The sequence below is a fragment of the Zootermopsis nevadensis genome, unplaced genomic scaffold (assembly GCF_977971745.1).
Source record: "Zootermopsis nevadensis isolate Lab colony 2312 unplaced genomic scaffold, Znev_1.0 Znev_ptg000028l, whole genome shotgun sequence".
Lineage (NCBI taxonomy): Eukaryota > Metazoa > Arthropoda > Insecta > Blattodea > Termopsidae > Zootermopsis > Zootermopsis nevadensis.
The window spans coordinates 19,965,901-19,982,746 of record NW_028259160.1 but is presented as its reverse complement, the minus strand read 5'-3'; the positions used below and the strand labels follow the sequence as shown (position 1 = coordinate 19,982,746).

General features: G+C 39.2%; 1 protein-coding gene across 4 annotated transcripts in view; it reads left to right on the top strand.

Moving 5' to 3' along the window:
• The window catches only part of LOC110830738 (kelch-like protein 10), a 62,392-nt gene that overhangs the window by 37,528 nt on the left and 8,018 nt on the right, over positions 1 to 16,846 (top strand). The window contains exons 1-4 of one of the 4 annotated variants that reach the window (XM_087357826.1): positions 7,158 to 7,446; positions 11,915 to 11,961; positions 13,695 to 13,946; positions 14,341 to 14,620. In XM_087357826.1, the coding sequence (XP_087213952.1) occupies positions 11,918 to 11,961; positions 13,695 to 13,946; positions 14,341 to 14,620 (576 nt within the window). In that variant the 5' untranslated portion in view covers positions 7,158 to 7,446; positions 11,915 to 11,917. Of the gene's footprint in view, positions 1 to 7,157; positions 7,447 to 11,914; positions 12,103 to 13,694; positions 13,947 to 14,340; positions 14,621 to 16,846 lie in introns of those variants that run through there. The other 3 variants (XM_087357824.1, XM_087357825.1, XM_087357827.1) reach the window with 3 other exon arrangements.

Here is a 16,846-nt window from a genome sequence, read left to right as displayed (position 1 = left end):
AAGGAACCGCTTTGTCTGAAATCGAACTCAAGACGCTTTTCCCAGACTTCTGACCTTCCTGTGTTCGCTCATTGATCCAAATGAACGATCACGCCACGTTTTTCCTTCACGTGCCGTAAGCGAACGAGTGAAGGAACACGTCAACCCCCAATCTGGAGTTTTCACATGACCAGTAGATTCCGCAGAATTCACTAAGGAGAAATACGACAGTTTCTTATAAATTCATCTTTTCGATCTCAGGACAGTTTTTCGGTTTGTGACCTTAGGCAATCAAATCATTTCCCAGGAACAATGGGTAGTGTAATCTGATCATGAAAACAATGAATGGCTGTAGGTTCGTCGTGGTGACCACACGTCACACTGTATCTGGTTGGATGATCGTTCACCTCTGCTTAGGCATGTGAACGTGAGGCCAGCAGCCAGCTAGTCTCGGCTTTGGCTCTCAGAGGGCTGTTACGCCACGGATTATTATTATTATTTTTATTATTATGATCAATAGTTTGGTTGGTCCACAAACAGCCAAAAACTTCGGGCGTGTTGCCGTCATGACTCGGATGCTTGCAGGCCACGTGAAACCGTAGTCACGGCTCGAACCACGAGATGGGCGGCCACAGTGAGTTGGGATCGTGGGCACGCGCAACAGTCGGAGCGACCCAAGAAGCACGGCCTTTTGCATGCAGCAAATTACAGCTTCAGCGTTATGCTAGTCTGCCGGAATGAGCTTGATGTTGGCCAGCAGTGACGACTTGACTCCTCCAAGAACTCCGATTATAAGGAGGACTAATTTGACAGTAAACCCTGGATACAGCTGTCTTAGCTCAAACACAAGGTCTTGATACTTGGTCCGTTTTTCAGCCTCCTTCACAACTATGTTTGTTTCAGCCGGGGCCGAAAACTCGATGACATACATGGTTCATCCAGAGGTATCGATGAGAACGATGTCAGGTTTAGTGGCTGTTAACTGCCTGGTAGTGGGAAACGACTATTTCCACTAGATTTTACATTTGTCGTTCTCAACGACGGACTCAATGTCCGCAGGAGCGTACGGCAAAACGGGTGTCTTATCTATGCCGTAAAAGTGTCTCAGGTGGTAGTAGAGTATACGTAAAGCAGCGTTATGTCGATGAATGTAGGCGCAGCTGGCGTAATGTTTACATGCCGACAAAAGATGCATCAACGTCTCTGGTTGCATTCGGCATGCCCTGCAGACAGTATCCGCTACCCTCAAACCCATCACCATTCGGCGGTACACAAGTGTGTTTACAACACCATCTTGGCACGCTAAGATGAAACCCTCGGTTTCAGACTACAGTCAAGCCGACCGTAGAAAGGCGAACGTCAGGTCTTTCGGCAAGATCAATTTTCCTATGTTTTCGAATAAGGCTCCTTCGTAGATGTTTGACATAGTCTCGCAAGACCGGAGTTCTCAGGATGCATCTCGCACCAAAGGGAATGCACCCGTTCCATGTACCCTCTCCGCGAAGGATGTCTAGTGGCGTGACACGCAAAGAGGCCACGCCGTAGATCGTCCGTCAACACCATGGAGACGGCCCCACGGTTTCTGCCACTCCGAGCGCCTCTAGGGTCCACATCCGAAACAGGCCGGCTGGAAGTGGCTTTACTGCGATTCTTTTTAGGAACGAGTTTAAACTTCGCGCCGGGTGGTTGGCCCGACGCACAGACGGCAGCATCTGTCAGTACAAAAACTGTCCAGGGCACGCCACGAGGAGGCTGATTATCATCATCCCATCTCTTCACCACTTTATGGAGTATGTACTCCCATGTACCCGAGACAGACCTTGTCCCTAAGGTACATAGGGCAGCAGCTATTTCCGGGATACATATTGTTTTTAGCAAGTGCCACATGTATTATGAAATGTTTTACAAAACATGTGACACCAAACTACTTCCTTCATTTCTTCTCTTGTCCAAGCCACTCTTGATTTTCTTGTGAGTCTTGGGCTTGTTGGCTGTGCGTGTCCATGGTTGGCCTGCGTTGAGTTGCCTCGTTGCCGTAACCAACCTCAGCCCTTGGAGTACCTAGATCCGCCGTGTTCTGTTATATGCCAGGGTCACCTCTCGTCTTTACCACGCACGGACGGTCTTGAGCAAGGAGAGGCTCTGGGATGCCTAGCATCTGTAATGCGCTTCACTTACTCCTGGGTGGGTGAGGACCAGTGTCCAGCATAGTCAGACTATGATGGTGAGAGGTACTACCTCTCCCCATTGCCTTAACACTTTATTATTATTATTATTTTCACATTGTATTAAGTTGCTGGGTCTTGTTCACACAATAACCTTTTCGTTCTCTTCTCTCGATTGCCTTTACATGTTATATGTAACCTTAGTTAGATCGAAGCTCGAGTAAGCCTCGGTCGTTTGGAGTTCTATTATGATTACTGATGCCAACAAACTGGAACGTATCCAGCAGAAGTTTGCAGCCCTTTGCTACTATCGTTTCCTCCCCCAAGTGCATTACAGCCATGTTGATGCTTTAGAATATTTAAAACTCCATACCCTGCGTAAGAGAAGGCATTGCAGTGATGCACTGATCCTTGCTAAAGTTTACCGCTGTTTTAAACACTGTCCTTCCCTTCTGGAAGCTGTCGATCTCCGCATTCCTGCTCGGAATCTGAGAGATTTTCCTATGTTCAGTGTTAGCCCTTTGATCAAAAACAGTCCTTCTGCTAGATGCGCATCAGCTGCTAATGTTGTCTGCAGGGATTTGGACATATTCGAGACGAAAATTGTCACACTTGTTTACATTTTATAATAGTATAATTTACTTAATTGATTCATGATATTTTTACAAATATCCTAATGTAGTTAGTTGCAATTTTCTTGTGTATTTATGTCCTCCGTAAAAATGTATATTGTATACTGCTTGTTTATCTTTTATGCTTTTATTGTATTCATGAGCTCATCTCTGTGCTGTATCTGTAATTGGCCATCTGGCTGTTGATACAGCACACAAATAATAAAGAATTGAATTGAATTGAATTATTATAATGATATAGATAGGTGTCTTGTTAGATGATCTAGCTTGTTCATTTGTTTTTGTATTTCTGTAACGTTTTACAATTGTATTAGTGTTCCCTAGGTGGATTATTTGTTTTTATTTATATTTCTTCATTTATTTTTCTTTGTGTATAATATTGTTTCTATTTTGGGTTTGCGTGTATTTGGCTGTTATATTTTTAATACTGTACATGTACAAGTTAGTTAATCTGTTTGTGTAATATGTTTCATTATTATTTCATTATTATTGTATGTATTATCAGTGTTTGCCTGTTATTGGCTTCTTGCTGTTGGAAAACACGTAAATAAATTGATTGAATTGAATTGAGTTATTATTATTCCACCATAGGCTCCTTACATTTTAATATATTTATTAATGATATTTGCGACTCCATACATAACTCACAGAACCTTTTATTTGCTGATGACTTAAAGATATATCGGAGTATTAGCGATGTTGATGACTGCAAACTGTTACAGGACGACATCCATTGAGTTCAAAATTGGTGTCTTGTTAATGGGATGCAACTTAATTTAAGTAAAACGACTGTTGTATCATTCACCAGAAAGACAAAGAGTATTTACTTTAATTACAAATTGTGTAACAACCTGGTGGCACGCTCCCATTGTATTAAAGATCTCGGTTTTCTATTGGACTATAAGCTTTATTTTCACAATCTTATTAAATATATCTTCCCACAAAGCTTAAAAATGCTAGGTTTGATAAGGTACATTACTTCTTCCTTCTCCACTATTGATAGCCTTTTGGTTTTGTACAGTACATTAGTCCGTTCTAAAACTGAGTATGCATCCGTTGTTTGGAACTCTGTTATTAATATTAACTCCTTTAAATTGGAAAGGATTCAAACGAAATTTGTAGCTCTGTTACACTAGATTCTTTAATGGCGTTTGTGCCTATAATTATGATGATATTTTAGTCAGATTAAATTTCTTATCGTTGCATTTAAGGAGGAGGCTTTTGGATGTGCTTTTCCTCGTTAATGTTTTTAAAGGCGAAATTAGTTGCTCATCTGTTTTTGATGCAGTTAGTCTCTGCATACCCACTAGGTCTATCAGAGACTACTCTACCTTTCCTGTACAACGTAATTTCAAGGCTGATCCCTTTGCCAGATGTGTTTCTGCTGCCAATGCAGTCTGTAGGAGCATCGACACTGATGTAAGTCAGCATTTAAATAATAATAAGTGTTTTTATTGTTCATTTAGTATAACATTTTATTTTGTATGTTGTTTGTTCAAAATTGAACTGATTTTAATTTAATTATTATTTTATTGTGCATACTATTTAGCTCATTTACTTGTTAATTATTTTGCAATAAAAAAAGGAATTGAATTATTATTATTATCTGAGGCTATTAACCTTGCCGTTCCTTTTGTTAAACCAAGGAATTCCACTTATTCTAATTGGTTTTTCAGTTTTCTTATATATTATATTAAGAAGAAAAATCAGTTTTTTAAGAAATTCAAGAAATTTAAGCCTATTTATTATTATAGTATTTTTTCGTATTATCGTAGTGTAGTTAAAATAAATATTAAGGCAGATAGATTGGTTTGGTTGAAACTTATTGATGATAATTGAAGATCTCAACCTAAGCACGTTTGGAAATATATTTCAAAATTTAAAAAGAATGACCAATCTGTTACCCAAATTGAAGTTGGAAACAAAATTATTACTGAGCCTCAATTAATTATCGAAGCCTTTGTAGATCATTTTTTCTCTGTTTTAAATCCTTTTCTTCTGTTAATACTCAGAATAATTTGATTACACCTGCTCTGATTTCATTAGTCTTCCATCCATCTCCGATGCAGACTTCAAACGGGCGATTAGTCGTCTTCGTTCGACGAAATGTGTCGGACTTGATGAGATTCTAAATTTCATTTTAAAACGTTGTACTGAGATATTAACTCCTCTCTTACGCCACATATTTAACTTTAGTTTACTTAGTGGGAGTTTCCCCTTATTATGGAAGCAAGCGTCTGTAGTGCCTATTTTTAAGAAAGGCAAAAGTGTTTTAGTTTCTAACTATCGGCCTATTTCGATTTTAAATAATTTTTCCAATTTTTTTTAAATTATTGACCATGATTATCTTTCATTTAATTTTAAATTTAAGTTACATGGCTTTTGTAAATCTAAATCTACGGTAACTAATTTAGTTACCTACGTTAATGATGTTCAGCCATTTGTTTTTTCACAGGGACAGATCGACTCTGTGTACTTTGATCTTAGGCAGGCCTTTGATTCAGTCCCGCATTCTATTCTTTTGAAAAAACTTAATAATTTTGGACTATCTTCTCCTTATGTCAAGTGGTTCCAAAATTATTTTTGAACTGTATCTGACTTTGTTCGCATTTTAGGACAGTCTTTTTCCTTTTACTCGGTGTTATCTTGAGTGCCGCAAGGCTCTACCTTGGGACCTCTCTTATTTAATATTTTATTAACGACATTTGTGACAAAATTAAGTATTCTAAATTTCTCTTATTTGCTGATGATTTGAAACTATATCGTGATATAAAATCGGTGAATGACTGCAAATTTCTTCAAGCAGATATTGATTCTGTACATCAGTGGTGCGATGTTAACAATATGGAACTTAACATTGAGAAAACCAAAATTATATCTTTCACACGTAAAACCAACAGTATCCATTTTAACTACTTTGTCAGTGATATTTTAATTTCCGTACTGACTGTATAAAAGATCTTGGTGTCTTGTTAGACGCTAAGCTATACTTTCATTGGCATGTAAATTTTGTTCATTCTCAGGCACTAATGACCTTAGGGCTTATTCGTTTTATTACTTATAATTTTTCCTCTTTAGACAGCCTTGTTCTTTTATACAATGCTGTAATTAGGTCAAAGCTTGAGTATGCCTCGGTCGTTTGGAATAATCTTACACAAATAGATTCTAATAAATTAGAAAATATCCAAAGAAAATTTGCCAGTTTGTGCAATTACCGGTTTTTTCAGTTTAATATCACACGTTAATATGAATTGATTTTAAGTACTTTAAATTTCAGAACACTTTATACCAAACGACGGCATCTTGATGCTTTATTTATTATTAATGTATTTAAGGGCAAAATAAATTGAAATTCCATTATGGACATGTGCAGTGCGCTAAGACATAGTCCTTCAGCCAACTGTGTCATTGCTGTAAATGATGTATGTAAATTTTTGGACGTGTTTGGTATAAGCATTATTTCTCTTGAGAGCATTTTCTCAATAAGAGAAATGATTTAGAGAGTGGCCTTGATTGGATCTAGCTTGATTATTTGTTTCAATTTGATTTTTGTTTTTATTTTTTCTTTGCATTTTATTAGTGTTTTACATTTATACTAGTGTTTACCTATGAGCCGGGATAGCTCAGTTAGTATAGTGACTAGCTACGGGCTGGACGACCGGGGTTCGACCCCCTACGGGGGCAGAGGATTTTTCTTCTAGCCTCTGCGTTCAGACCGGCTCTGGGGCCCACCCAGGCTCCCCTACAATGGGTACCGGGGGTCCTTTCCCAGGGGTAAAGCCGGCTGGGGCGTGATGCTGACCACTCACCCCCATCTAGTGCCGAGATCAAGGAAGAGAGGAGCTATACCTTCACTCACCCCAAAATCCTACATGGCGTATAGTGGGACAAACTTTACTTTACTTTACTAGTGTTTACCTAGGTAGATTATTTTCTTTTTATCAAATTTCTCTCTTTGTATTAGTGTTTGCCTGTCATAGACTCTTTGCTGTTGGCAAACACTCAACAAAGGAATATAACTATTATTATTATTATTATTATTATTATTATTATTATTTAGTATTATTTATTTTATTTAGAATTATTAAATTGAATTATATTACTTATGTATCGTATTTAGCCCATTTACTTGTGAAATATTGTTCAATAAATGATTAGAATTATTATTATTATTATTAATATGGTACATTTATATATTTAGTTTCTTTTGTTTCTTTGTTTTACTTTTATTATTATTGAAATAAATTACTTACTTTTTATATTTTATCCTGTACTCTGGTTTAGTGCTTGCCTGTTATTGGCCTTTTTGGCTGTTGTCATGGACTCAAATAAATAAATGAATTGAATTGAATTAATGCACTCAATTCCTTTACCTAGGAAACGTTAATTGTTTACTCAGCGTTGTTGCGTTTCATTAGTGTATATTGCCGTCTACAAACGGCTTTCTCTATTGTGGAAAGATCTGAACTGTGAATCGCTTGTAGAAAAAGTGCGTCGTAGAACAGATAATTTTGTGCTGTTAAAAATCTTTCAGAATTACCCAAGAACATTTCTTATACGAGTCAAGGAATTTGTGATACTGTCCTCAACTCTCTCCATTTCACTTTTGATTCAATTGTTCTTTCTTTCCGGTGGACATCCAATTCTTTTCCTCTTGAACAAAGGAAGAGGTAAGTTCGTCCATGTTTTATTATTACTTTTAGTGTGAGCAGTGCGCCAAGACAGAGTCCTTCAGTCAGGTGCGTCATCGCTGCAAATGACGTATGTAAATCTTTGGACGTATTTAGCATAAACATTGTCTCCCTTGAGGGCACGTTCTCAATAAGAGAAAAGATCTAGATAGGTTATCTGCTTTTTCATATTTCTTTAACGTTTTACATTTATATCAGTGTTTTCCTAGGTGGTTTATTTAATTCTATTCATATTCATTTATTTTTCTTTGTGTATAATATAGTTTATATTTTTGTTTGCCTGTATCTGGCTGCCATATTTAATATTGTATCTGTATATGTTTAGTTAATCTGTTTGTGTAATACTTTTCATTATTATTGTATGCATTATCAGTGTTTGCCTGACATTGGCTTCTTGCTGTTAGCAAACACTTAAATAATTTAATTTAATTTAATTTAATTCTCTTCTTCTTTGGCGCTACAGCCCGATGTGAGCCTTGGCCTCCTCAACGACCCTCCGCCATCTGTTTCTGTCTCGCGCCACAGTCCTCCAATTTCTGCATCCCAACACTCTTGCGTCCTCCTCCACTCCATCAACCCATCTATTTCTTTGTCCTCCAGGATTGCTGTTAATGATTTTCGTTGGTTGGTCACTGTCTTCCATCCTAGCAACATGCCCTGCTCACCTTAGTCTAGCGGATCTAATAATACTTGTGACGACAGGTTCCTTGTAGATTAAATAAAATTCTTCGTTGTATCTCCTTCGCCATTGCCAGTTTTCACTCACTCGCCCAATTATTCTTCGTATGACCTTTCTTCCAAACCCATCAATGATACGGATATCGTTTTTTGTTAAGGTCCATGTCTCAGATGAATATATTAAGACAGGTCTTATCAGTGTTTTGTAGATCTGCAATTTTGTTGGCCGAGATAGTAACCTTGAACGCAAAAGTGTTGACAGCCCAAAATATGCCCTGTTTACATCATAAGCCGCATTCTAATCTCTTCGGAACAATTGTTATCATGCGTTACTGTAGTTCCAAGATATTTAAAACTGTCTACCATCTCGAAATTATAACATCCGAATGGAATCGAGGATGGCATATTATTTATTCTAGCTTTGGCAGTATCAATACACTTTGTTTTGGTTTCACTGATCTTCAAACCACTATTGATAATTACATTTATATTTACGAGATTCTGTAAGAAAATCAGGTTTTTCTTCTTTCTAACATAATTTCAATGAATATTAGATTAACTTCTGTTTGTTCACATCATCAAAATATTCCGGTAAGATATTAACATTTTAAAATTTGAAGGCATCAAACGTGTTTAGTAGCCCAGAATCTTAATAAAATATATGAATGTTAAGAAGTGGTGTATATATTCTGAATAATAATTCTAACACTTTACATTTCTTGAAACAAGGACATTTATAAAACATTTTAGGGAACTGTCAAGAATTTTTATTTCGGTTTTGTAAGCCAAATTATCGAGGAATCTCCCTTTCATTATCTCCCTACAAAATTGTATCCAAAATTCTTCTGGAGACGCGACTCCATATCCCAATGGAATTATTGGGAACCATCAGAGTGGCTTCCGTCCTAATAGATGTGCAACTGATCAGATGTTCTCATTCGCCAAATGCTAGAGAACAGGTCGGAGGTAAAGATTTGTCCGATATATTTCCTATTGAGAATTGCCTGAAAAAGGGAGATTCTCTATCGCCGCTGCTTTTTAATTTTGCCTTAGAACATGCCATTAGAAATGCCCAAGAAAATCAGGGAGATTTCGAACTGAGGGGGACACATAAGCTGATGGTCTCTGCTGATGATATTAATCTGTTGGCCGATAATATAAATACTACGGGTCTACAATTTATGCTGTAACGGCCTTGCTTGCATTGCGTGCTCGGCCGAGTTCACTGTTGGTGTGGGATAGAGATAGCGTGTTATTCCCGTGAGTCACAGGCGAATCAGTTTCATTGCGTCTCTCGTCGCGGATTGACGTTGATAATATGGTGTACAGTATTAAGCAACGTGTGTTCTTAGTCGAAACATATGCCAAATATTCATCCTACGGAAGATGCCGCCGTAAATATCGCAGACATTTTCCCGGTGAAAGTGTTCCTAGCAGGCCCACGATAGAGAGATTAATAAAAAAATTTCGTAGTACGGGATCAGTTTTGGATAAAAAGAAGAACAGGAAACGGAGTGTATTGACGGAAGAGAAATTGGATGAAATTGGGGCTTTCTTAGAAAAAAGTCCAAGGAAATCTTTGGCACGTTTAGCTGCACAATCTGGCGTGTCATTGGGATCTGCTCACACAGCAACGAGACTTCTGAAATTGCGACCATATAAGACCACTGTTGTTCAGAGATTCACAAATCCTGACACTGGTGCTTGCCTGCAAGCACAAGGAAGTCACTTTGAACATCTTTTGTGATTTAAGGTAAGAACAATTAATGTAATAACATGTATTAGTGACGAGAAATATTCGTAGTTCGCTGTTACTAGCGGCACTGAAACTGATTCGCCGTGACTCACGGGAATAACACGCTATCTCTATCCCACACCAACAGTGCACTCGGCCGAGCACGCAATGCAAGCAAGGCCGTTACAGCATAAATTGTAGACCCGGTATAAGAGCCAACGTAGAAACACACTTACGGGCTGGAAGGGATGTTGTTCTAGAAATAAATGCAGGAAAGACATGGTACTTTTTCATGTCTCGGCATCAGAATTCAGGACAAAACCTCAATATAAGGATAATATGACAAAATTTATGTAATTTGGGACGACACTACCAAGCCAGAATGATATTTATGATTAAATCCATTGAATGATTGCGTCATTCAGCCAAAATCTTTTGTCCCCCCGTGTCATATCAAAAGAAGACTACAAATTATAATGAATAATAATAATAATAATAATCCGTGGGGTAAAGAGCCCTCTGAGAGCCACGTTCACATGCCTAAGCAGAGGTGAACGATCATCCAACCAGATCTAGGGTGACTTGTCGTCAGCACGACGAACCCACAGCCATTGCTAGTTTTCATGACCGGATTACGCTACTCATTGTAGCTCCCCAATTTCCTCACCGGCAAAGCGTAATTCAGCCAGTTGTGCTGTTTCAGTGCGAAACTTGGTCTTTCACTTTGAGGGAGGATCATAGATTGAGGGTCTTTGAGAACTGACTATTGATGAGGATATTTGGATCTAATATGGAGGAAGACGGATCGCGGAGAAAATTGAATAATAATGAGCTTCACGGCCGGTAATCCTCACCTGTTGTTGTTAGAGTGGTTAAGGTGGGTGGGTCACACGGCACGCATTGGGGGAGGGGTGTTTACAAGTTATTGGTTTTGGGGGCCTGAAGGTAGAAGAATACCTAGGCATAGATGGGAGGATAAAATTAAGACGGACCTTAGGGAAACAGGAATCGATGGATCGAACTGGATGCAGCTGGCTTAGGATAGAGTCCGGTGGTGGGCTTTTGGGAACACGGTAATGAGCCTTTTGCTTCAGTAAAGAAATTGGACTATTTTTTGAAAAATTTAAATTGCTTATTGTGCATGTAGTGTATATTAATGTGTAACATAGGAAGAAAATTATTAAACTCTTAAGCACTTTTAGTTCAGAGAAAGAAGAACTCGAAAATTTCATGCTTATAAAAAGGCGTAGACTTTTTCTTACAAAATTTATACGTTAAAAGATGGTTCTGCATCAGAGGTCACATAATTTCTGTCATATTTTTTTCGTAATTTCTTAAATCGGTTCACCGGAAATGGTGCATCTAAGATTTTAGAGATTACATTGCTATTTTATACTTTATGTCTTCGCAATTTACTTATAAGAATATTTAACTTTATGTGAGTAACAACTAACACGCGGCATGACTTAATATTGCCTATGTAAGTCTCATTTAGAGCTTTGTCATTTTTTAATGAAAGTCAACCGACATTTCTATAACTAAGAAACAAACTGACTATATGGAGCCTAAGTCCTGCTGGAGAATCTAATAGTAGCCCAGTTGATCAAAACTCTCGCCTTTTATGAAAAATGAAGTTGCAATCCCGTGCTTACAAGACGACACCTCTAAAAATATCCTCAAGCCACACCGTCATTCCTCAATTCTCTAAGTTCCATTTTAATATTATCCAACCAAAACATAGGAATCTCAAGTGGCCCCTTCCTTTCAGGTTTTCCGATTAAAATATCGCTTTTCTTTTCTCTGCCATGTATACTACATGCCCCGCCCATCTCATCACCCTTTATCTGATCAGCTTGCAATTAATTATTTAGTTAATAGATCTATAAAGATCCATATTATGCATTTCTTACCATTATCTTGTCAGTTACACTGTCGAAGGACCAAATTTTCTTCTCAGTAACGTATTTCCCCTCAGTCACCCTCACTTGATGTGCACACGTGTCAGTATGAAGAAAAACCTGGACTGTTTTTCAGGAGATGGAGTTAAGCGAACATTGCAGCTGTTCTCATCATGACGGCAGGTGCGTATTCACCGAAAAATTGGTCTCTCTGAATGAGTTGAGAGAGGAGAACATTCTATGTGACGCGGTGTTGAGGTTGGAAGATGGCGGCGTTTTTCCTGTCCACAGAGTGATTCTCTCGATGCGTAGCAGATATTTCAGGTTTGTTTCTTTACTGATGTAGTTGCTAATGCGTGAAATAAGGACATGACAGGCGTCAATTAGTAAATAAAATATTAAATTCTCTTTGCTGAAGAAAACTGTATTTTTATCTTTGGTAATTTGTTTATGGCCATGAAATCTCACGGCGGTGATTAAGAAAATTAATTTTTTCTGGACGTTGCGGCGTTGAAACCAGGTGGTGTTTCAGACGTACTTACAGCCTTCTTTCCTTGATAACAGAGGCAGTAGGCACCTCTGAAACGTCCGATAATTTCTACGACAGTACACGACGCAACATCCCAGAAACCCATTGTTTTTTGCACTAATTTTTAAGTGCAGAAGCAGCAAGGTGAGGGTCAAAGTATATGGAGAGAGAAATTTAATCCATTTCCTAAACACCTTTGTTTTAATGTATACAGACGACCGATAAAGTCCAAGAGGAAGTTGATAACAGACCTTTGTCACGGTTGTCCGGTACATTGAAAGCTGCTCTGTGTTGTTCTGTTTGACAAAAAACTTCGTGAGGAATATTTCAGTTGTTAGGAGAGAATCGTTCGTAGGCTCGTTTCAAAGTTTGGTGACCTTAATGCCGGTAATTTACTCAGTCTTTCCCCTTCTTCTTTTCTCGGATTAGAATCTTTTCAGGTTTCTCGCCGTCGGTTGTGGCTGCATCTTGTCCTTGGGCGTCTCTCTTCACCCCTTACTCCTGCGTCTTAACTTCATTCAATCAAATTCTTGGCCTCCGTTTCTGGAGGAATTTCTTGTTTTTCCTTATCAAGTGGCGTTAGAATTGGAATTCACTTACATTCTAAAGAAACAGATTTTGAAACGGGATGTGCGCATTATGATAATATATTGACACTCTTTTCTTCGTGGTAAAGCACAGCAGGCAAACATTTTCAATAGGGTCAGACAACATCCCCACGAAGAATTTGTGCATATGTTATTTATGCTTTTGTATTGAATAAATATACCATTTGTTCTTGAAAACGAGAAATGATTTAAAACCTTGAACAATTGTTTATGTTTTCCAACAGTCTTGTCACAAGCTGTGACCCTCTTCCAGTATTTCGATAAGACGTAGAAACATCGGCTTATTTTTTAAGTTGTTTTTCGAGAACTGATTTTTGTCAGAACAAATAGATTTTGGAGGCTCTGATTTCAAATTACGAGCTGGGCAATCAGTGGAATGTAAAGCCTGTGATGCATGTTAGATATTTGTTTTAATTTGCTGGTTTGCTTTAAAATTACAGTTTCGGTTGTTATAACCCCAGATATCTCTCGAAGGATTGAATGGTTTCTAAGGAACCAGATAGCCACTCTGTGGAACAAATATTCACTCTTTGCTGCTTTACGCTGCATTCTTGATGAGTTATTTTCTAGTACTGACACAAATGGTATTATGTGAAAATCTGAATTGTAAATTATTTTCTGTTAAGATTACTCATGCTCTTCAACATAAAAATTCGTCCACCATGTTGACAAAAGGAAACTTGTCTTTGGCTAAGTAAGTTATAAACTTTAAGTGCATTACTGTTTTAAATTTCTGATCGCTGTTTCTCCAAATCGATTATTGTTTCGTGACGTTTCAGGAACCTCTTCACCTCAACACTGAACGCCAGTAAGAAGACTGACATTCTACTTCACGGAATTAGCTCGGACATGATGACGCAGATTCTGGATTATGTTTATTTGCGGAAAGTGGACATCCACTGCGACAACGCGCGTCAGCTGCTTGGGACGGCTGACTATTTGTGGTTACCAGCCGTTACTGAGCTCTGCTGCGACTTCCTCAAGGACACGATGGACTTCGACAACTGTATCGGCATCTTGAGATTCGCAAGGTAATTGATGTTCATTTGTCATTTGCTGTGACGCCAGTCTTCGAGCCTTGTTCACATTACGCGGTTTGAGACGCGCGGTTGAATGTGAACACTTAATGAGCCATCTATGGTAAAAACAACCGCGCGGCGCAAACCGCGTAATGCCTCGGACTGAGGACTGGGGAAATTATAATGCTTTGTTGATCTGTGCTATTGGCAGGTTATTATTAATGTGCTTTTGATTTAAACATTCTGATTTAACTGCATATGATTTGATCAAAGGGTTAAGATAAAAATTGGAGGCGAAATACTGTGGTGTGGAAACACTTTAGAATTCAGTTCTTGCTGCATTGGTTCAATGTGTGTGAGTTCGATGAAGATCGATTTTGAGTGGGCTCTTACGCTGCTTTTGCAGGAGTTACTTCTGCGCCGGCCTTGAGGCTCACGCTCGCCGCTTCATTCTGCGCCACTTCGTGAAAGTGTCTCAGAAAAGCGAAGAACTTTTGGAACAGCCTGTAGAGGAGCTACAAGCGATAATCGAGTCCGAGGAACTGAACGTGAAGAACGAGGAAGTTGTGTGGGAGTGCATTCTCCGGTGGATCAACCACGACCCGGATAACAGGAAAAGTCACATCGCGGGCCTTTTGAAGGGCGTCAGACTGGGACTACTTGACGAAGATTTGTTCCGTGGGAAGGTCAGTATGTCCCTGAAATCGTGGATGTATATGGGAAGTGAAGCCCGCATATTCAATTCCGTTTTACACGCGTTCGTAACTAATTGTTGCAAATCGTGTGCGTTTTACTTCGACCGTCTGTCTGCATTTCAAACTGGAGAACGTCTTCACGAATGTTCATTGAATTTAATACAGATGAGCTTTAACAGAATCTATTGACACATTCCAATTCTGGTTAAAATCTTACAATAACATTGGGAAAATTGGGGATCATAAACCTAACAACAAACACGCAACAGGTTGCCTCCATTGAAACTCGAAGTAAATTATTGTCATAATTTTCTTTCGGTTCTCCATAATTTTGAGGATTAATTGAAGTCAACGAATCAAATATAATGTGGTGATTACGGCGTGCATGTTGCACGGGAGAGACGAGAAATAAATTATATTTTTGAATGTAATTCAAAAGACAAATCTTACTGAAGTATGTAACTATCAGCCGAGAAACATATCAATACATTTCTCTAAGGTCGATTTCACGTAGGGGGTAGCTAGTCCCCCATTGGGCGCTTCCCCAAGTTGCGGATAGGGGAATGCTTCCCAGATTTGGGTGGTACCGGGGAAATCATATACCCGGGTCGTACAAAAACTAGCTTAGTGGAGGGCAGCAGCGAATACTATTACCAGCTTGAAGCGTAAAGGAAAAGATCCGGGACCGGTTAGAGGCTGGATTACCACAAGCATGGCTGGAGAAACTTTAATGGTTGTGGTACTGCGATGTGGAAAGCAAATGGAAAAACTACCACATTACTTTTTTCCAGGACAGCTTCTGCCCAACAGGAGCAGTCACAATGTGCATGATGCTTTCTCCAGAGACAAAACAATCCGGAGGTAAACTAGTCCTCCATTCGGATTTCCGGGCGAGGACTGTCTCCGGAGACGGTATCAGGCAGGAGAATTCTTTTAGGAAATTCACCATAGGAACGTGAAACGTCAGGAAACTACAACAAGGAGGAAAACTGGAAAATCTGAAGATCGAAATGGATAAAAATAATGTGTGCATTGTGGGTGTCAGTGAAGGGATCAAGGTGATTTCGAGTCTAGAAGCTGAGAGGTGAGAGGTGAGAGTGCTGAAAGAGGAGCAGAAAACAACATTGTCGACCCTCATGGACTGGGAATAAGGAATAGGAGAGGGGACATGATGGTTGACTTCTGCCGAAGAAATGGACTGGTAATCACCAACACCTGGTTCAAGAAGCATCACAGGAGACAGGAGCAGATACCAGATAGACTAGTGAAGCAACGATTTAGGAATAGCGTAAAGCATGTGACAACAGTGCCATCAGCGGACATCGACTCAGACCATAATATGTTAGTTGTAACCTGTACGGGGAATGGCAGCCAAGGGAACTCTGGAGGGAACAGGAGACTTCAAAATTGGAGGAAGAGTGATAACGACTGTAAAGTATGCAGACGACTTAGTAGTATTGACGAAGGAAGAGGAGGAATTACAGAACATGATGGACAAGTCAGTGGAAACAGGTAGAGAGTATGGAATGGAAATCAACATTGAAAAATCAAAGGTAATGAGGACAGCACCGAGAGCAGAACCACTGAACGTTGTAATTGGAAACCAACAGCTGGAGAACGTGGAGCATTTCAAGTACTTGGGAAGCATAGTCACGACGAACGCTCTATGCACCAAGGAAGTAAAAGCAAAGATAGCCATGGCCAAGGCAGCTTTCGTCAAGAAGAGGATACTTCTCACTAGCAAGTTGGGCTTGGAGATGAAGAAGAAACTAGTGAAGTGTTACGTATGGAGTGTCGCGCTGTATGGAGCAGAGACTTGGACACTCAGGAAGAAGGAACAGAAATACCTGGAGAGTTTCGAAATGTGGTGTTGGAGAAGAATAGAGAAGATCAGGTGGACGGATCGAGTGACCAACGAAGAAGTATTGAGGAGAGTCAACGAGCAAAGAAGCATTCACGAAGGAAAGCTAACTGGCTGGGACATATTATGAGAAGGAATGGATTACTGAGTGATATCATCGAAGGCCAGGTTGAAGGAAAGAGAGGACTAGGAAGAAGACTGATACAGCTAACCGACGATCTGAAACAAGGAAAGAAGATGAAGTTTCAGGAGTGAAAATGAGAAGCTATGAATAGGGAAACCTGGCGAACTCTTTTTGGGCAGAACAATGGACCTATCGTCAGACAGAACACTCAATAATAATAGTAAGGTCGATT